This window comes from Lobosporangium transversale (genome assembly GCF_002105155.1).
Source record: "Lobosporangium transversale strain NRRL 3116 chromosome Unknown BCR41scaffold_82, whole genome shotgun sequence".
NCBI classification, from domain to species: domain Eukaryota; kingdom Fungi; phylum Mortierellomycota; class Mortierellomycetes; order Mortierellales; family Mortierellaceae; genus Lobosporangium; species Lobosporangium transversale.
The window spans coordinates 38,122-59,111 of record NW_019029060.1 but is presented as its reverse complement, the minus strand read 5'-3'; the positions used below and the strand labels follow the sequence as shown (position 1 = coordinate 59,111).

At 41.4% G+C, this 20,990-nt stretch overlaps 2 protein-coding genes across 2 annotated transcripts; both read left to right on the top strand.

Moving 5' to 3' along the window:
- The first annotated feature begins 24 nt into the window (after window positions 1-24).
- BCR41DRAFT_365145 (hypothetical protein) lies at window positions 25-651 on the top strand. Its single transcript, XM_022026116.1, has one exon. The coding sequence runs from the start codon at window positions 81-83 to the stop codon at window positions 525-527; it is 447 nt and encodes a 148-aa protein (XP_021875394.1). The 5' UTR covers window positions 25-80; the 3' UTR covers window positions 528-651.
- Window positions 652-7,603: 6,952 nt separating this feature from the next.
- BCR41DRAFT_402286 (hypothetical protein) lies at window positions 7,604-9,764 on the top strand (the record flags this gene model as incomplete). The annotated part of the gene is made up of 4 exons (XM_022029294.1): window positions 7,604-7,794; window positions 7,920-8,073; window positions 8,169-8,249; window positions 9,609-9,764. 4 exons carry the CDS (start codon window positions 7,604-7,606, stop codon window positions 9,762-9,764), a joined length of 582 nt encoding a protein of 193 aa, XP_021875393.1.
- Window positions 9,765-20,990: the final 11,226 nt, after the last annotated feature.

The following is a 20,990-nucleotide window of genomic DNA, read 5'->3' as shown; positions in this document are numbered from 1 at the left end:
CTATAGGGTAATAAAGAGATTCATGTGCTCCTTTCTCTTTCCATCATCACCTCATTTAACATCTGTAATATAAAATAATAATGAGCTCTTTCACACGACCGCTTGCTCTATGCACCAGATCGACTTCTCATCTCAGAGTGGCAATGGCCATCCGTCAAAAGTCCTCATCAACCGCAGCATCAACAACCTCAACAGATCATTCTCGTCCTCGATTTCCCGAACTTTTTGACCAGACAATTGTTCTCTCTAATGGCGCCACGTTTACACTGCGGACTCCTTCCCCTCGTGCTCAGATCCGTTTGACTCGTGATACAAGAAATCATCCACTTTGGAACCCAGAGATGCGTGGTAATGCCACTGGTGACGACTCGGGCCAGCTTTCTCGTTTCGCTAAAAAATTCGGAGATATGGATGGTTTTGACGATTTGGATTTTGCAGACGGTGGAGATGTGGATCGTAAGACGCTGACTGCCAAACAAATTGCACAAGCTACAACAACATCAGGAAAGGGAAAGAAGAAGAAGTAAACTAGAATACAAAAAGTAATGCATATATCCATATGCATATATATTAATGACAAAAAAAAGGAACATGGACTTCGACAACGAACTATCATCAGCATTGACTAAAGCATCGAATAATAAAAAAAAAAAAAAAAAAAAAAAAGAAAAGAGAAAAAAGAAAAGAAAAGGCTCCCTCCGAATAGATATAGTGTTTGTTGTGAAGGGGAGCTATCGCTTGAAAAAACTTTGGATCATTAGATTTAAAGATTAAGAGTGCTATTTCCGGTGTGTTGATTTCGTGGTCATGACACTCGTTATCCATAAACGGCTCAAGTTTTGAAGCTACAATAAAAGTCGAGACCGCTACTACATTGTCTGTAGAACACTGCAAGGAAGATGAAGGGCTTACGACCCGATCTATAAGTCGTGATAAAGCGATCAAACCATTTTGTTCTTAGGGAGTAAGGATATCCGTATTTGAGCTTTTTAGAATACATTGTCAGAACTAACTAATACACGAAAGTATTTACCCGAAAAAAAAAGATTGTACTCTACACCCATTCTCTGTTTAGGCCAACCAAGGACACAGTTTTCAGTCATTTTTCATTGAAGGCTATTTTCCTCTAGTTTTGGCACCGGCATCTTCAGACGATCTATCTTTACGCTTGTATAGAACGCTGGAGAGATGGTAGACACATTTTCATCTTTCATTGTCATTGACATGAGGGATGATATCTAAATCGTTCATTCCCACGCCCCTCCTTGAAATCCGAACCCGTTGATGGGACACAATTTTGCTATCATTAAGAACAGAGTATCAGTTTTCAATAGATCATTAGATGGCATGGTATGTGAGATTTTTTAATAAATCGGATCCTGACTACTGGGAGCACAGCTTACAACACCATCAATCCCTAAAGTAACGGCCATGATGTACAGTTGGCAGCAGTAGCAGCAGCACATAACCAAAGCTGGACAGATGCAGTGGAGCCAGGCCAGGGTTGACAAACCTAAAGCTTTGGGCTATAAAAAATTTCATGCCTGAAACAACACTTGCTCTCATCGTTCTCTCATTCTCTCATTTCCTTATTTCTATAATTTACGCGTTGAGCATGTCGCAGGAGCTTGGGACCGATCACCAATGTCTGCATTTCTGACCATCATCTTGGATGCATTGACTCAAGAATGAAGTTCTTCTTTTGGCATGCAGCGTTGGAAGTGCATTTCTTGTGAATGAGACATACACCTTTCGTAGGAACTTCTCTCCTATGGATTCCAACACTGTATAGATTCCTCGTTATTTGCCAGAGGTTTCTATACAACATATGTATTGATTATGCCTGGCATGCCAATGGGTGTGAGCAACATTGACTGGGTCATGTATAAGTCACCCTGTCTACGCTCCTGAGCATGATTTGGATATCTTGAGTCAAAGTGCTTCTTTCAATCTGCAGCGGTGTGAGACGTACACTTATGTTAGGTGTCTCACTCCTATGGATTCCACCACTTTACAAACTCTTCGTTAATGCCAGAAGTTTTGTGAAGTACGCGTGTCGATTGCACCTGGTAATCTGACGTGTTCTGAGCAGGGACGTTTCGGATCTTGAGACTTCCCTTTGAAAACTTTATTTCAGTTATATCGTTGTATTTAATATGATCTTCAGTCGACAAAGTCAGGACGTATTCCAGGCGGCTTTACTAAGTCAAAGTTTGCCAATAGAGAGAGATACGGCGCGCAAACGTATGAAGGATATGTGTATATATGTATTGAGTTTTTTTTTTTTTTTTTTTTATCCTTAACTTGGGCACGAAGGATGCGTTATAGAATCTACAGAGATATTTAACAATAATATTCTTCTTGTTTAATATAACGGGCACCGCCAAGCAAGCTTTATTTTTAATAAAATACCCGGTTAAGCAAAGTTCAATAATGTGGAATTCTCACAATAAAAAAAGAAGAAAGGAAAATAAAGCTTATCTCCTGCGAAGCACTATGGTTAATAGCATTGGTTCATAACACGACCAACTGGAGCTTGTTGATTGCAAATGATAAGGCTACCAAGCCTTCAGGATACAGTGCAAAGGGATTTGAAGCGTGGAAGTGATAAAACATGGAAAAAGGCTGGTGACATGAATGTACGGTGTCACAGTCTAGCCCATCGAAGAGATGGCGAGAGCAAAGAAGCACTTTTGGTAGGCAATGTCTGATAAACTTCCCAACTAAGGATTACAAGTTAGTCGGAATTAATGGCAACGGAAGCAACAGTCGTTGAGTATGATTACATTTGAGCTATAGTTCTCATTCTTTTTTATCCATCTGAATTTATCCTCTCTATCTTGTCAAACTGCCTTACCGCGCAGTGGAACGTAGCCTTAGAGATGTAATAGCTTTCTCGCCTCTACCTGTGAGGCCTCTCCTTTTTCCTTGTCGAACATGGATGGAAGCACTAACAGATAGTCCGCTCTACTGTTATTTGCCACTTTTTTCTTTTTTTTTTTGTGCATTTGGCAAGGCATCGAAGCTTGCAAATATGAGTATGGAAGCATGTTTCCGCTATTTATAGGATGGCGGTACAAAGAACGATTCAACTTGATATACCCATTGCCCAGTCAGCACTTTGATATTGCGTACTGGATTTTATTTACTCCTGTCCGCTTTATTATTTTTGAAAATCTTATATCTTTACACACTTTTTATTTTTTGATCAGGAACCGATAGGTTTCATTTGATTTTAGCAAAAAATTATGCGGCCAGAATAGCTCCATAGAAACCACTGATGCGCAACCTTCTCTTCAAATCTAAAACGACTGAAGTTCCTCCATAGCGGAGATACGCAAAAAGTGCAGAGCATGTTGGATTGTTCCTTAGTCGTATGCATGACTGGAAGCCGTGGTTCCGATGCTTTTTGGCAAAGCAAACGATATATTTCTAATCGCCTCTTTGCTTAAGCGCAGTCGAATTAGAGGTATCCTGACTACATCTGGAATGATTACATGCCTATCATAATAATTCATAAACCTTCCAATGGGAATGTGGTATGTTGAGATGCCAAAAAGCAATAAAACCCTTCTCTCTTTTCCTTTCCTCTTCCCCTCTCATACACACATATATCCTCACAATCACAGTGATCTCACTAGTGCATTCCTTTATTTATCAGCGAGCCGGAGACCGTGGCAGAGCCACGGCCGGCTCTTGCCTCGTTAGAAAATTTAGTGCTTTGCCTCATGAAAACAAGATAAAGCGTAGTGCAACGACTGATTGATTTTGATAACGAAAGCGTTACCATATATACAACGAATAGTATCTTCGCATAGCTTTTTCATTGACTGGGGTCTTTTTTGCCATTTCAAAAACTACAAACAAAATCGACACTATATAAAAATACAATAAAGTAAAATCAGGTAAAATAATATACGGCAGTAGAGTGCACAAAAATAAAATACAAAATAAAAATACAGCATAAAATAAGGGAGGATATCTGGAAGGTATGGCAGTGAATGCGAGAGATGCCTGTCTACAAAGCATCCTTTTAGACAATGTTTCGCGTGTATAGTCCAGGCCTGCCTCCTGTCTTGCCATTCCCAATCAACACCTTAAGATCCTGGCAAGGTAATTTACTTTCCAATGTTTTCCGGTCTAAGGTTAAGCTCCATTGCACCTATTGCGCCTATATATGCATCCGCCTTCAGCTTAGATTGGTTCCTGCTGATGAACCGAAGCCGATCCGCCTCCAACTTGGCATATTGATTGACGATGTATTAGTGAGTCAGGCGCGTATTCATCTAGATGAAAGATCGTGGGTCTGTTGAGTTCATAGGATGAACCTGCAACCTGTACGTGTAAAACCCTCTCACGCTGACGTATTCTCGACTTTTCCTAGCTTGACCATTGCCCTCACCCACATCCGCCTCCAGTTGGCCGCCGTCACTACCTTCGTCATCGCTGGCATCATGAGGCTTTGTAAAGGTTTGGTCCGGCTTAAGCTGTTTTTTATAGTCTTTATATGTTCAGCTCTCTTCGCCTCTTGGGCGCAAGAGGACATAATGGAGGCTATCGTAAGCTGAATGGGCCTCACTGGTTTTTTTCAAACTATCAGCTTTACTTTCTATTATGGTGTCTCACTGAGAAACCTTATTACTGTTGCCAGGCATCAAAACCGCCATTTCAGTTGATGGGAGGAGCGTGTACTGCATTCTCCTTTGCCCTCTTCTCTCATACTGAGGCTCAGTACATCAGCTGCATGATATCCCGTGCACACGTCCTCTGAAGCTCTTGAGAGTACGGACCATCTGGTGGTGTAATTCAAGGAGTTGCTGTAGCTCCAGTTATAGGTCTTCATCAATGGAATCCCTGAAATGATTATTGCGGATTCTTGCTTGCTGAACAGGGCCATGAATGTGGGAGTGAGCCTACAGAAACTGAGGGAGAGCGCCTTCGGCCAGCGTCATAGGACCAATCAGATGGGCAACTCTCCAGCGATACGGAAATTCTGGTCGGCTTTTGCTACTGCGTTTCACACACGTACTTCACTAAACATGAAGGGGCCGCAATAAAAGCAACTGGGCATCGGCTCCGAGCGGTGCCTCTAGTGCCTAATATTGAGAACACATAATGTATAATATAATAAGCTAATAAAAATCCGAACAAAAAGCAGTACACCTTTGTCCTTGCATGGGTCTTTCATTTTCATCTCCACCACCTTCAAAAGCAATACTTCATGTGCACATTAGTCTAGTACCATTTTGCGCTGAATCACCAACAATGCTATAAAAGCAGAAAATAAGGTTTAAAGGCCTATTGATGAGAGAGCGGCGAAATCGAACCGTTGAAAATAAAATTCACCCTTTATTGCTTGGACATGGTCTTCGACTCTCCCCCTAGGCAACTGCAAAGACTGCATTATATACTGTAGAAGGCTGGTTGACGGTACTTGCCCTGCGGGTAAGTAATAATCATGGAAGGTTAAAAAAAGAATATCATAAACTAATGAACATTACTTGAATAAAAAATAGGGTGGCTTTGCTTTCGAATTAACCCAACATTCTGCTTATGGTTCCTGATAGCGCTACTAAAGCCATAGAAGGCCTATAAGCTTAGGCTCAGCATACGTCAATCGCTAAAGTGTCAAAAAAAAAAAAAAAAAAAAAAAAAAAGTTTCCTACGAATATTAAACACCGAAATTACTTACTCTTCATTATTTGGGCGTGAGCTGCGCGCATGGTGTGGACGGCTGCAACTACATACAGAAGTGAAATGGAAGAAGGAACGGTGCAATTTGGGAAACTTGTTTAGTCTTTATCAGATGAGAAAATATCAATAAAATTTATATAATCCAAAAAATAAGAAACTGAAAAAGCCCTACCACATGCCTTGTATTCTGAGGGCATAGTCTCCTGTTATGTATGTCGCTGCTACCCAGACTACAGCCATGGGTCCATTGTATTGCAATGTAGATGTAGGGATCTTTAACTAATTTAGATAATAAGGTCAAAAATAAAAGATAAAAAAAATGTTACCCCTTCACCAGAAATAAATTGACAACTCCTAATGCAACAACAAAAATAAAGTTAAGCATTCGACTGTTACACAGGCAATACTATGCCCAATTTCTAGATTGTTCCTTGCAGAGGAATACTAAGACGACAAAGGACGTCTTTACGTTCATTATCCGAGCTAGCAACCCTCTGCTATCCCGCCACACCCGCCCTCTTCTCCTACCACATCGAAAAGAAAGATGAGGACTAGCCTAGGGCGCTCTCATTATTTATTTATTTAATTTAGTCCTGGAATCTCAAGCTTTAATAAAAGATTGATTACACATGAGAGGTTGCTAGCATAAGAAGGATAATGAAAAAAAAAATCGTGACTAGATGCGGGTCACTGTACGGACCAGGTGATGATTGTTGGCTCCAAGTTAAGGTTGATTCGATAACCTACGTCGATGCCCTAAGGACTATATATTTAGATCCAGAGATTACTACTTGATGCATAAGGGCGAATTCATATTTCTGCAGGACAATGCTAGCATTCATAGTGGAAAAGTTACAATGAACTATATCCAAAAGTCTAGGATACTTTTCATGAAATGGCCAACAAACGCTCATGACATCAACCCAATAGAAACATACGGCATACATGAAGGTGCAGATGGATCAATATCCAGACAAGCCAAAGAAAATGGAGAACCTTTGGGATAGAGTTCAAGTTGTATGGACATATATCACTCCTGAATCCTTACATAAGCTATATTATGGTATGCCGAAGAGGATGAGGGCGATATATAAGGCTAAAGGAGGGAACATTATTAGGGGGAAGGAGAAGAATTTATAAATTGCCGTAATAGATGCAATGAGATGCTGAAAGCAAATTACAATTAAATTCTAACTAGGCCACTGATGACGATGGCGATGAGAGCTTATGGAGGTGAGACAAATGAGAATGAGAGACGGTGGTGGTAGGGAAGAAAATTAGAGAGGGAAAGGAGAATGAGGAATGAGTATTAAAAAATGTAATTTATTGCATCAGTTCTGGCACGCACTATAAAATATCAAAAGCCGATCAATGGCGAGGCCTGCATTTTAGTAATTAAGTAAGCTTTTATGCGGAGTGGTAAAGACTTCAAGGACGTTGTCTATAAAAGACAAAGCTTCTATTCTTCATTAACTTTCTTTTAACCATCTCTCTATGATTTCTGTACTTCAGGTTTTCAATCTCACGCGATACCAAACGAACTGCAACGTAAAACGCGCTTTGACGTCCTGCTGAGGTCGTTCTGCTGGCGTTTACCTGGTAGACCTTGAGGTAAGTTTAATCGTGATGGTTAGGATGATGTTGTCATGGTTGTCAAAAGAATGAATGTGACCTAATTATCGATACTCACATACTCATTATGTTGCATTTATACAATCTCTTTAAAGTCCAGGTCCCAGCTGACCGAAGGGGCGCGATTTTTCAAAGAACCCACTTTAAAAAAAAAATTATCTTGACCTTTTTCATTTTTTCAGTTTCTTTTCCTCCTTCTCTTGTCCTTTATTTAAACTTTTTTTTTTTCTTTATTCTTTTTTTTTATTTCATCGTCTTTCCCTTTCCGGTCCTTCAAATGGCACCAATAGTTCTTCCTATTTGTAATTCTGAGTACCTTCCTGTCACAGTCTTCAAACGCAGTGACAAGGACAGCTTTGATACCACCACCTTCAATGCCTTTACCATCCACGAAGGACAGAGAGTCTACTTCAAGATTCCGTTGACAGGCGAGAATGTGGCGACGCGACGACAAAGCCCCTTTTATCAGTATGCGGCTCAGTGCTGTCGGGCGATGCGGAGAACATGTGGTTGCTTGTCAAGGGAGACTACCATGTCACATCCTATACCATTTACAAAGGTATGAGCGGGGTGAGAGTGCGTTTGGTCATCAGCGAGTGCAAGCCTGCCACGCAGGATAACGCGAGAGAGCTAGATGTCGTCGACTATTTGCCAATGAAAACATACGGTCAGCCATCAAACCCGGCTTCCTTAGCCGGAAACCCGTCATCGTCATCCACAAACACGGCCAAGAAGAGAGAGACAAAGGTAATGAATAAAGGAAAAGGCTATATTCCACGTGAGCAAAATGAAAGTGTACATCACTAACAATGTGATCCTACCTTGTTGACGAATACAAACAGGAACTACCGGCAACAGTCGGAGGAGCGGAGGGCGAGGTGGAGGATGGGGCGGAAGAGCTTGGGAAGGGGGGTTGGGAAGAGGTACCAGAAAAATAGTGAATGTAATTTTTTTTTCTTTTTTGCGACTCAATGATTGATGCCTACTAGTTACATTGCATTGCACCATACCATAGGAGCCATTGAAGAGGTGCAGGGGAGGAGCGCGCCCTGGAGCAGCGAGGTTCAAGAAATCGATTTCGAAAAGAAAGAAGTTTTTTTTTATTGGCACCATCACCATTATTGCTTCTGTTTTTTTAGTGCCTCCACCCTCATTGTTCGAAAGCGCTTTCCTTTAGTACCTTCATTACTGAACATTTGCCAATCAAGCGCTTTGAGATGAATAAGCTTACAGTTTTTTTTTTATTTTTTGTCGTCTCATTGACATCACTGGCCTGATCAGTGAAATTGGACACTTGCAAAAGCATCAGTGGTTCTCAATTAGTCGATAAAAACTTTTGCCACAATAGAGGGAAACCACACTCAAAGACTTTTTTAAAAAATCTTCTTCCTTTACACATCTCTATCTTTGAAATCACATATTGTTTCATTACGCATTTAATTTTCTTTCTTGAAAATCCTTCGCTTCTTTACTCATCTCTTTCCCTTTGAAAACACATCTTGTAACATTGTCACGTATGATTTTCCATTGTCACCTCGCTCTGGACTTCCTTCGTCAGATATGCCCCTTGGTCTGGAGAAGCGGACCATGTTTTGTTTGGTTCTGGCGATGAAAGGGATTCGTCTGGCCTTTGGCAAGAAGCTCGCCCTGAGTATGGCACTACCTTTGTAATCTTGTTGACAGTGATGCATTGCACTCAATAATTTATTTATTTATTGTATCCTTTATGTTTTGTTGTGCACCCGCTTTATTTTGTTGCCTACTTTACTAAGAGGGTCCTTCGGTTGGAATTTTGATAATGTTAGCGAGTAAGTAACTCCAGTATCAGCAATTTTGTTTCTTGGAATTAAAACAAAACATTAACGCCTTTACTTTCTGCAACATTATCAATCAAGTGAGCTTTGGCATGACTGGAGTTCGGCGAACGTTGTGAAGTGAGTATCTTTTTTATTAACGACCAGGAGCTAGCTCAACGGCGAGCTTATTTTTATTTTTTTTTATTTTTTTATTTTTTTTCTTGTTTTTTCTTATTTTTTCTATTTCTCTATTTTTTCTATATTTTGCAATGATAGTGAATATGAGGAGGAGCTACCTTAACTGGATTTCGATGATATGGATGCATATGACCAATTGGAAGAAAATATGTATGTCAGGCCAGGATATTCCCGTTGTTCAATCTGCAAGTAGAATTGAGCTGTGGTGCTTATTTCCTTTTACTTCTCTACTCTCTACTTTCTAACTCTCTATTCTATTTTTTTTTTATGAGTTTCTTGTGTACTAAGGATGTTCCTCCAGGCTTCGTACCGGCATGCGATGGGGAGGAAGAGAGAAGATTACTTCAAGAGCAGCTAGCTGCTAAGGTTCCGCTACTTGAGGGTATCATGCCTGAAGGCCGTCAAGTACCTGTCATTATGGAGCCTAACCTTAGGCAATATTGAGAACACGCCATACGAAGACCTGAATTCTTTTGTCGCGTTTTCTGTCATGTTCCCTACTTTGAGGAGGCTACCACAATAACAGTGAAAGCAGGTTTGTTGTAGGCCCCAATGCGGTCGAATGGCTTTGCAGTAGGCTCGTCACCAGCCTGAGGACGAAGTTCAAGTGCACATGCACGTGCTGAAAGGCAAATGTGGCTTGCTCTTACAGACTCTCTCTCAGGACCAAACTTGACATTTTGGCTGGAGGCCTCTTTTTTAAATTTGAAAAAATTTCCAAGTCAAACACACCGCTGGAAAAGGCTCTTTTTTTTTTTTTTTCTGTCATTTTAACCACAGGGAATAACTTTTTTTTTCTTTTTTATTTATTTCTTTTAATTTCTCTATATTTTTTTAAAGATGAGAATGATGAGAGGTAAATTTCGTAGTGATAATCGGATGAATAAATGAGACTGTGAAATGAGAGCAAGAAAAACAGTAGCGTGCTTCACACGGTCCCCGGCCTGAGAGAGAGTCTGTAAGAGCAAGCCACATTTGCCTTTCAGCACGTGCATGTGCACTTGAATTTCGTCCTCAGGCTGGTGACGAGCCTAGCTTTGCAGTATGATCGGACACCAATGATTAAGTATGACATTCCTGTGGCATGTGCAAGCCACAAATTATTGATAAGGGATACACTAACATGCAAAACCGAATCAATGATTCATTCCCATGTACATTTTTTTTTTTTTTTTTTTTTTTTTTTTTCATTCCTAGAAACCGTGTATGCATACAACACTCATACAGTGCCGTTCATCTATAGTGCGTGCCAAAACTGATGCAATAAATTGCATTTTTCAACATTCATTCCTCATTCTCCTTCTTCCTCTTTATGATCTTCCCTGCCACCACCGTTTCTCATTCTCATTTGTCTCACCTCCATGGAGTCTCATCGTCATCGCCATCAGTGGCCTAATTAGCATTTAATTGCAATTTGCTTTCAGCATCTCATTGCATCTATTATGGCAATTAACAACTTCTTGTTTTTATTTATTCCTGTTACTTCTCCTTTCCCCTAACGATGTTCCCTCCTTTAGCCTTATATAACTCCCTCATCCTCTTCGGCATACCGCAGTATAGTTTGTGTAAGAATTCAGGAGGGATATGTGTCCATACGTCTTGGACTCTCTCCCAGAGATCCTCCATATTCTTTGCCTTGTCTGGATAATGATCCAACTGCACCTTCATGTATACCCATATGTTTTCTATTGGGTTGATGTCAGGAGAGTTTGCTGGCCATTCCATGAGAGGTATCTTAGACTTTTGGATATAGGTCATTGCTATTCTTCCGGTATGAATCCTAGCATTGTCCTGCTGAAATATAAATTTGTCCTTATCCATCAAGTAGTAATCCCTGGACTTAAAGATATAATCCTTGAGAACGTCGACGTATGTTACCGAATCCACCTTCTCTTGGAGCCAGCAGCCATCGCCTGGTCCGTAGTAAGTTATACAACCCCAGAACATCATTTTCCCTCCGCCACCTTGCCTTGTCTTTTTGATATGATGTGCTCGTAGAGTTTTATCCCATCGATGCTTGTAGTAGTACTTTCTTCCGCAGGACCCAACTCTGCTAAAGATGGTCTCATCTGAGAACATGACGTTCTTCCAGTCTTCTAGAGTCCAGTCCAAGTGATCCTTTGCAAAATTATATCGAGCATAGATTTGCTTCTTCGTCAGATCAGGCTGCTTCTGTTTTACATATGCCCCCATATCATCCTGCATAAGGAACCTCCTGATGCTCGATTTACTAACCTGCACTCCTTCCCTCAATTGAACAAGTTGTTGGCCATCTTTTAGGGTCTCCAATACACCCATGTCAAAAAATCTTGATAAAAGCTGTTTCGTTTTCTTAGTAACTTTGCAGGGTCGGCCCCCTCTCAGCACTGGAATACTTTCTTTGCCTCTTTTCCTAATCCTTTGAGCTGAGGTAACAGATATCCCTAAACTCTTTGACACTTCTCTGGAAGACTTTCCCTGATGAAGTAGAGCAGTTGCATTTTGGATAGTTGATTTGGATAATGATTTCATGTTATGATAAAGATATGGCAGATATGTAGAGTGTCGCTTGGTGTATCAGTGGTGATGGTGCTATAAAGAAAGAATAAAGAATAAGAAAGAAGTAAGGGATGGACAAACCTGACATGTACTTTTTACCAAAACTGATGCAATGAGACATGACTATACAAATGGCGATTATTCGCTAATTGCGTCATTGATGAGAACAGCGATGACAGTCTACGAAGGTGAGACAAATGAGAATGAGAAGCGGTGATGGTAGGGAAGATCATTAGAAAGGAAAAGGAGAATGAGGAATGAATGTTAAAAAATGCAAATTATTGCATCAGTTTTGGCACGCACCATATATCGGCTTTTTGAATAAAAAACTTGACAGGTTAGAATGGGCTTACACAATTTGATGCGCCACGGTACATTCAACTAACGTTCAAATGTTGGAAATATATTTAAATTTTGACTTATCACTTATAACGAATGTATACAGAACTATAGCAACTAATTTATGGGAGAATTTCATCCAAGAGTCCAGGATGACCAAGCGCTGGATCGTCGTAGGGCTAAGGCTATTTCTTTCAGGTGGCAGGAAGAACTTGGCTTGCGAAAAGCATCTTTCTGCCGGGGTTGATGTCACAGGGACTGCAAGATAGTCCTTTGCCATATTCGCCAAATTGGGCAAGCGCTCCTTTTGTGATCGCCAGTACACTAACTCTGGAGGCTCATGTTTACTAGCAACTAGAGAACTTCCTTCTCGAACGTATAATTCAAGCTCTCCACCTTTTTTCTTGATACCATAGCGTCTCATCTCCATTTCTTCTTTGCCCTTATATTCATCTTCCCAGACCTTCGTTACCATGTCTTGGCTGCTTTGAATATATTCACCCCATTCGTTAGCTTCCCACCAGTCAAACCGCATCCTCGGGTCCATAGCAGTGGCGACGGCATAGACCGCTGAGGAATCAGTTTTAGAATAATAACGCAAAAGCTTCTTTAACCCTTGACCTGCTGCGTTTTTTAGTGGAGGATCCTCTTCTTTTTCAATATAATCTTCTAGGTGGTCGATCATGTTGTTGTAAGCAGACATGGCTCTGTTGATTGTCGGGTATCCCAGGCTAGAAGACACCGTCGCTGTGATATCATTAAACTGGCTAAGCAAAATATGGAGCGGAAAAGAGAGAAAAAAAAAAAAAAAAAGGAAAAGGAAAGGAAATGAGGCGAACTGAAGCGAATGCAAACACATTTGTTGTCCTGATGCCGCAGTTGAGTATTTAAGTATAACGCACCAGATATCTCGCACTCGTTGTTAGGCTTTATTTTCTATAAACATGTGTTTTAACCTTATCTTCATGGTAATATTTTTCTTAATCCACGATTAAAATCCACATTTTGATTAAGAGTGCCGTGAGAAAAAATTTATAAAAATTTTAATCGGTTTATCAATGTACCGAATGACTCGGTATATCAAATGAATTGAATCGGTACAATCGAGGCACCGAATGATTCGGTTTACCGAATGCATCGAATATTCGACACATTCGATTCGGTTTCGACAATATATATTCATTCGGTTTCGATTCGATATGAACCTTACCTTGGTCAATTCGATTTCGGTTCGAAGGTGTATTGAATCGAATGTACCGATTAGGAGCACTGGAGAGAGATCAAGGGGAGCACATAACAAACTTATGTGGTGGGGCTGTATCACTTATCATGGTGTAGGCGATGGTTGCAGGATCCCTGTCACGGTTGATTCCTCTTTATATGTTGATGTTCTACAAGATTATGTCCTCGGCTCATGGAAGTGGTATGGCCAGGACCCTGAAAAGTCAATTTTTCAGCAGGACAATGCAAGTGTTCATTCGAGTAGGATGGTTAAAGAGTTCTTTATTAAGTCACACATTACCACTTTGGAGTAGCCTCCAAATTTTCCTGACCTCAACCCTATCGAGAATGTATGGGCCTACATGGATCATCGGCTCAAGGGATATGAGAAGGTACCAAAGGATCTGGATGAACTATGGGAAAGACTACAGGATATCTGGACATCTATTCCACCTGACTTCCTTGATGAGCTATATGAAAGTATGCCACGAAGGGTAGAGGAGCTACATCGCAAGAAAGGAGGTCGTACACATTACTGAAGAACAGAAAAAAAAACAAATAAAGCAAAGCTCCTGATTTTCTTCAAATGTCATTCAATGAGATGCCAATAATCGGCATTCATCTAAATTTTCAATTAGCAACAGGAGCTCATTGACATTGTAGTAGGAGTGACATTGTCGATGGTCGAACTCGCTACGTAAGTTTCATTAGTGACAAGCAAGATCAAATTGGAGAAAGGAATGAGAATGTCGAAATTCCTAATTCATTGAATGACTTTTGATGACCACTGTACCTCTTGAACGATGGGAAACTGTTACCATGGACTTCATTGGCCCTTTACCCAAGACGAACCGAGGGTTCAATGCCATAACTGTATTCGTAGACAAGTTATCCAAACAAGTCCACTTCTGCCCTAGCCATACAACGGACACTGCTTCAGATATCGCGCGACTCTTCTTCAATAATGTCTTCCGACTCCATGGCATGCCACGAGCTATTGTATCGGACAGAGACTCAAGATTCACGGGACACTTCTGGACCACATTGATGAAGCTCATGGGAACTAAACTCCATATGTCTACAGCATTCCATCCTCAGACAGACGGACAGACGGAGCGAGCCAACAGGACCCTGGAGGAAATGCTACGATCTTATGTCTCGTACAAACAGAATGACTGGGACTTGCTCTTACCAATGATGGAATTTGCATACAACAACTCCGTCAACCCCTCCACAGGGTTTTCCCCCTTTTTCCTAAACCACGGTCATCATCCCATTGTCCCATCATCCCTCTTGAAACCACCAACAACAGATGTACCGGCTATCTCTACCTTCATTTCCACTCAAGCCTCTGCGTTGGCGCAAGCACAAGACGCAATAGCGACAGCTCAGGACATCCAAAAACGCCAAGCAGATAAAGCACGGTCACCCGCCAGGTTCACTGTAGGCGATAGTGTCTTACTGAGTACGGAGCATATCACTGTCGCAGCTCACGCAAACCGACCCTCCAAAAAGTTAGAACCAAAATTCATTGGACCATTCAAAATCATAGAGAAGATCAACGATAACGCGTACAAGCTCGAGCTACCTCCGAACATGAAACAACACCCTGTCTTCAATACAGATTTATTACGACATTATCACGAATCCCCGGAGAATTTCGGCGAACGAGCAACTGCCAGACCCCCACCAGATTTAATCGATGGCGAAGAAGAATATGAAGTGGAAAAGATTCTGGATTACAAACTATTTGGCAGGACCCCCAAGTGGCTCGTGAAATGGAAGGGATATCCTGACGAAGAAGCAACATGGGAACGGAGATCCTCACTAGTTAATGCAAAAGAAGCACTGGAGGAATTTCAAAAAATGCAACAGTAACACCAAAATTATTTTCCTCTGTTTCTTTTTTTTTCTTGTTCTTTATTTTTCTTCTTTTTATTCTTTTCTCTCCTTTCTTCTTTTACTACAGTGGCTTCCAAATTTGTCCAAATGTTCCACGCTCATGTTTTCCGTCTTGATTAGAATAGTAGCGATGGTTGCTTGCACTTTTATTTTTATCAGAGTAAACAAGTATGCCAATGATACGTGGACTGGTTCAGTTTAAAATATCTCTAGTCTCATTCACCATGGTTTTTCATTGACAAAAGTATTTAATCTCATTTGGACAATTATATAACCATCACTTATTTTACGCACCTTTGCTGAATTTTTTTCAAATTATCTCCCACACACTTGAGTAGATACTCTTCACCTACACTCTTCTAGGAGTCTACGTTACTCTTTCTAAACACTCCAAAGATGAAGCCAATCAAAGCTTCCGTTGTTGAGGATGCTCTCCATTTACTCGAGCAACACAAGTCCATCCGTCAGGTTGCCACAGAAGTAGGCATATCCAGTCCTCAGTCCATAATATCTCCAAGGCATTAGGGCCTGCCAGGAGTAAAAGTAGAGCTGGTCGGCCACGGAAGTTCGATTACCGGAATGCATATTATATTCGATTGTTGCTTCACCGTGGTGTAGTCTCATCAGCTGTCCATGCTACCAGACTCTATAACGATGAGAACGAAGATCCAGTGTCAGCTAATACGGTGCGTCGGGCGCTGAGAGATATAGGCATGGAAGCTAAAAAAGCCGTCAAGAAGCCTAGGCTAACAAAACGTCAAAAGAAAGCTCGACTGGACTTTGCTCTCCAGCACAAAGACTGGACCGAAGCTGATTGGAAGCGAGTAACTTGGTCCGATGAGTCCAAAATTTGTAGGATATCTTCTGATGGCATGCGCTATGTTTGGGTGGAAACAAATAAAGAACCAAAAGTGAAGGCGGCCGATATTGACCCAAAGTTAGTTTCGCCCACAGTCAAACATGGTGGTGGTTCGATCATGGTTTGGGGCTGCATGACGTGGGATGGGCCAGGCTACTTGGCCAAGATCGACTCCACGCTGGACTCCGAGCTGTATATTCGTATCCTCCAGGACGAGTTATTGAATACTGTGGATTGGTACAACATTGATCCAGAGCAATTTATCTTCCAACAAGACAATGATTCTAAGCATACGGCTAAGAGAGTCACAACCTACCTTGCCTCTATTGGGTTGACAAGAGCGTCAGGTAGAATACTGACATGGCCTGCCAATTCACCAGACCTAAACCCTATTGAGCATTTGTGGGATCATTTAAAAAAAAAATTCGCGAACATGGGACCATTCCAGAAGGCATGCTGGAACTCTGGGAAAGAGTGAGCCAGATATGGGAGGAGGAGACACCGAAGGAGGTCTGCCGCAATTTGATAAGAAGTATGCCTGAGCGGATGTTAGCAGTCATAAGGGCGAAAGGGGGCAATACGAGGTTTTGATAGGTGAAAAAAAACGATGGTTAAAAAATTGTCCAAATGAGAGGAAAATTTCAAAGTAGTGAAAAGCTATCAGAAACAAGCAGGAGCGCTAATAGGTTTTGAGCAAATAAAGTATGTCTTCCAGGTTGCTCCCATCTAGGATCCAAGGGCACAAGCGCTGCTCACTGTCGAACACTTATAGTTTTCCTTTGGAAGAATGAAACACTTGGACAATATTGGAAGCCACTGTATCTCCTTTCCTCTCTTCCTCTCTTCTTTTTACCTCCCTTCTCTGCCCACTCCAGCATGGTAACAACCGCCATTTCCTCCATCAATCGACGACGTTCCCGTGCTCGCTCTTCTACACTCACATCCTGGGTCTGCAATGCACGAAACTCAAACGCTATCAGCGAAGAACACTCTCTTATCATTGAAAGCCTCGGTCCCTCATGACGACTCCCCTTCCGTCGCCTCTCCGGCTCCTCAGGACCATCCTCTCCATCAACAGCTTCCCACTGTGCATTGTCACTCGTCGAACTTACAGAAGCCAAACGGACCCCAGCCCCCTCCACTCCCGACGTCGCTGAAGTACTCGACTCCACATGATCTCTGGCTTCCCTCACAGTTGGCGAATCGCCCACCTCAGGATACTCCTCCTTCGGTAGCATCCGCCCCAAGATTACAGGTGAAAGACGTGGAGACAATTCCAACCTCGTATCTAGCTCTTCCTCCTGAGGCACAGAATAAGGCTGTGTGGCGTCAGGGTCATCTGAAGAACCCTGGGAGCTTGGTACCGCCGACCGCTGTGTCAATACAACTTCAGAAAACACGCCACCAGAAGGAGCACGACCTTTACGCGGTGGCATTGGATGAGAAGCCTTGCGTGAAGACATCATGGAGACTTTTTTCTTTTTTTTGAAATAAGCAAAGAGGAATGAGGAAAGAATGCAACATGAACTCACCAACTCCATCGCCATTCATTCACCCATCCTCATCCACATGATCTGCATGAACCGCATGACCGGTAATTTTAACCAATCAGACATCACCACATCAATTTTTTTTTATTTATTATTTTATTTATTTCTCCTCTCTTCTCTTCGTTTCCTTTATCTCCATCAATTTTTTTTTTCTCTTTTCTTCTTCGATTTATGATCTCCTTCATTTTCGACGGGAAGGATGCAAACGTGTTATACAATACTGAACTCAAACCTTTGAGGAGGGCTCAACTATCACGCGCACCCCAGGCGCCAAGACGCCAAGCCCAAGTGCCAAGACACCAAGCCCCAACCCTATCAATTATCAGTATAAATAGTCCACTACGTTATAGCCAAATAAAGTATCCTTTGACCTTCGATTCCACCTAAGATCAACTTTGATTGTTACTATTTATGGTGCGTGCCAAAACTGATGCAATAATTTGCATTTTTTAACATTCATTCCTCATTCTCCTTTTCCTTTCTAATGATCTTCCCTACCATCACCGCTTCTCATTCTCATTTGTCTCACCTTCGTAGACTGTCATCGCTGTTCTCATCAATGACGCAATTAGCGAATAATCGCCATTTGTATAGTCATGTCTCATTGCATCAGTTTTGGTAAAAAGTACATGTCAGGTTTGTCCATCCCTTACTTCTTTCTTATTCTTTATTCTTTCTTTATAGCACCATCACCACTGATACACCAAGCGACACTCTACATATCTGCCATATCTTTATCATAACATGAAATCATTATCCAAATCAACTATCCAAAATGCAACTGCTCTACTTCATCAGGGAAAGTCTTCCAGAGAAGTGTCAAAGAGTTTAGGGATATCTGTTACCTCAGCTCAAAGGATTAGGAAAAGAGGCAAAGAAAGTATTCCAGTGCTGAGAGGGGGCCGACCCTGCAAAGTTACTAAGAAAACGAAACAGCTTTTATCAAGATTTTTTGACATGGGTGTATTGGAGACCCTAAAAGATGGCCAACAACTTGTTCAATTGAGGGAAGGAGTGCAGGTTAGTAAATCGAGCATCAGGAGGTTCCTTATGCAGGATGATATGGGGGCATATGTAAAACAGAAGCAGCCTGATCTGACGAAGAAGCAAATCTATGCTCGATATAATTTTGCAAAGGATCACTTGGACTGGACTCTAGAAGACTGGAAGAACGTCATGTTCTCAGATGAGACCATCTTTAGCAGAGTTGGGTCCTGCGGAAGAAAGTACTACTACAAGCATCGATGGGATAAAACTCTACGAGCACATCATATCAAAAAGACAAGGCAAGGTGGCGGAGGGAAAATGATGTTCTGGGGTTGTATAACTTACTACGGACCAGGCGATGGCTGCTGGCTCCAAGAGAAGGTGGATTCGGTAACATACGTCGACGTTCTCAAGGATTATATCTTTAAGTCCAGGGATTACTACTTGATGGATAAGGACAAATTTATATTTCAGCAGGACAATGCTAGGATTCATACCGGAAGAATAGCAATGACCTATATCCAAAAGTCTAAGATACCTCTCATGGAATGGCCAGCAAACTCTCCTGACATCAACCCAATAGAAAACATATGGGTATACATGAAGGTGCAGTTGGATCATTATCCAGACAAGGCAAAGAATATGGAGGATCTCTGGGAGAGAGTCCAAGACGTATGGACACATATCCCTCCTGAATTCTTACACAAACTATACTGCGGTATGCCGAAGAGGATGAGGGAGTTATATAAGGCTAAAGGAGGGAACATCGTTAGGGGAAAGGAGAAGTAACAGGAATAAATAAAAACAAGAAGTTGTTAATTGCCATAATAGATGCAATGAGATGCTGAAAGCAAATTGCAATTAAATGCTAATTAGGCCACTGATGGCGATGACGATGAGACTCCATGGAGGTGAGACAAATGAGAATGAGAAACGGTGGTGGCAGGGAAGATCATAAAGAGGAAGAAGGAGAATGAGGAATGAATGTTGAAAAATGCAATTTATTGCATCAGTTTTGGCACGCACTATACAATATTTCCATTCCCATGTCCCATTTCTTTTTCTCATTCCTAGAAACCGTATATGCATACACCACTCACACTTTGGTTTAATAAAGCTCCTGTCTTCTTCTACGTCATAGTTATGCGCTGTGGCAGTAGCTTGTCTCATTTAGAAAGTTAATGACTTTTTTGTTCATGCAGGTCTCTCTTTCAGTTTTGCATGTGGTCTCAAATATTGCCCATGACAACATCTGGTCGTCATTAAATGCAAATAAAAGAAGGACTTTCTCTCTTTCCTTTATGAACACTTGCTTAACTCTCTCTTAACTACACCTTCACAGAATATGAGACCCACTCCACAAAGGAAAGTCAACGAAGCCAGGAGGTTAATGATGGCAGGCATATCTACTAGAGAACAGTGCTCCTTATTCGGTTTAAAATTTTGTCAATTATGATGTTTCAGATTAAAAAAATAAATATCAATTGACAAAATTTTAAACCGAATAGGAGCACTGCTAGAGAAGCTGCTGCTAGTGTCGGTATATCACAATGGACGGCCAACAAGATCTATGCAAAGAATAAAGAGTATATGCCAGTCAATAAAGGCGGTCGACCAAGGAAAGTGCCTAGAGATATCATGCAGTAACTTAAGGTGAACATGAAACGAGGTACACTCAAATCTGCAGTTGAGGCCACCGTCAGAGCCAACCAGCTCATACCAGCGGCTGTTTCTGAGACCACCGTTAGACGACGGCTCAAGGAGTTAGGATTGACAGCAAAGAGGCGTGTACGTAGGCCAGCTCTACGGCGAAGACATATTAAAGCCCGTTTGCATTTTCTCAACAAGTATAAGGAATGGACTCTGGAAGATTGGAAAAAGGTTATTTGGTCAGATGAATCGAAAATAAACCGAATCTGTTCTGATGGCGTACAGTGGATCTGGGACGACACTCCGGCGGGTCGGTGCATGGCACTGTCAAGTTTGTGGGTGGTAATCTTAAAGTGTGGCCATGTTTCTCATGGTACGGGCCTGGATACATTGCAAAGATTGACAATAATATGGACGCACAACTTTACATCAAACTACTCAGCCATCAACGGTCAGTGATACCTTGTTAATATCCTCAAATAAGCTTATGACTTGATGCTCCATGTATTGGTATTTTAGCTTAGCCTATTTTTAATCCATCTTTTTGTCAGTGTTTGGCTGATGTTTGCTATAAAAAAAAAATAATAATTGAAGAGTAATAATAATAATAATAATAATCATAAT

Excerpts from the sequence above, each read along its gene's own strand:
- BCR41DRAFT_365145 (XM_022026116.1), top strand. The coding sequence starts at position 81 with ATGAGCTCTTTCACACGACCGCTTGCTCTATGCACCAGATCGACTTCT.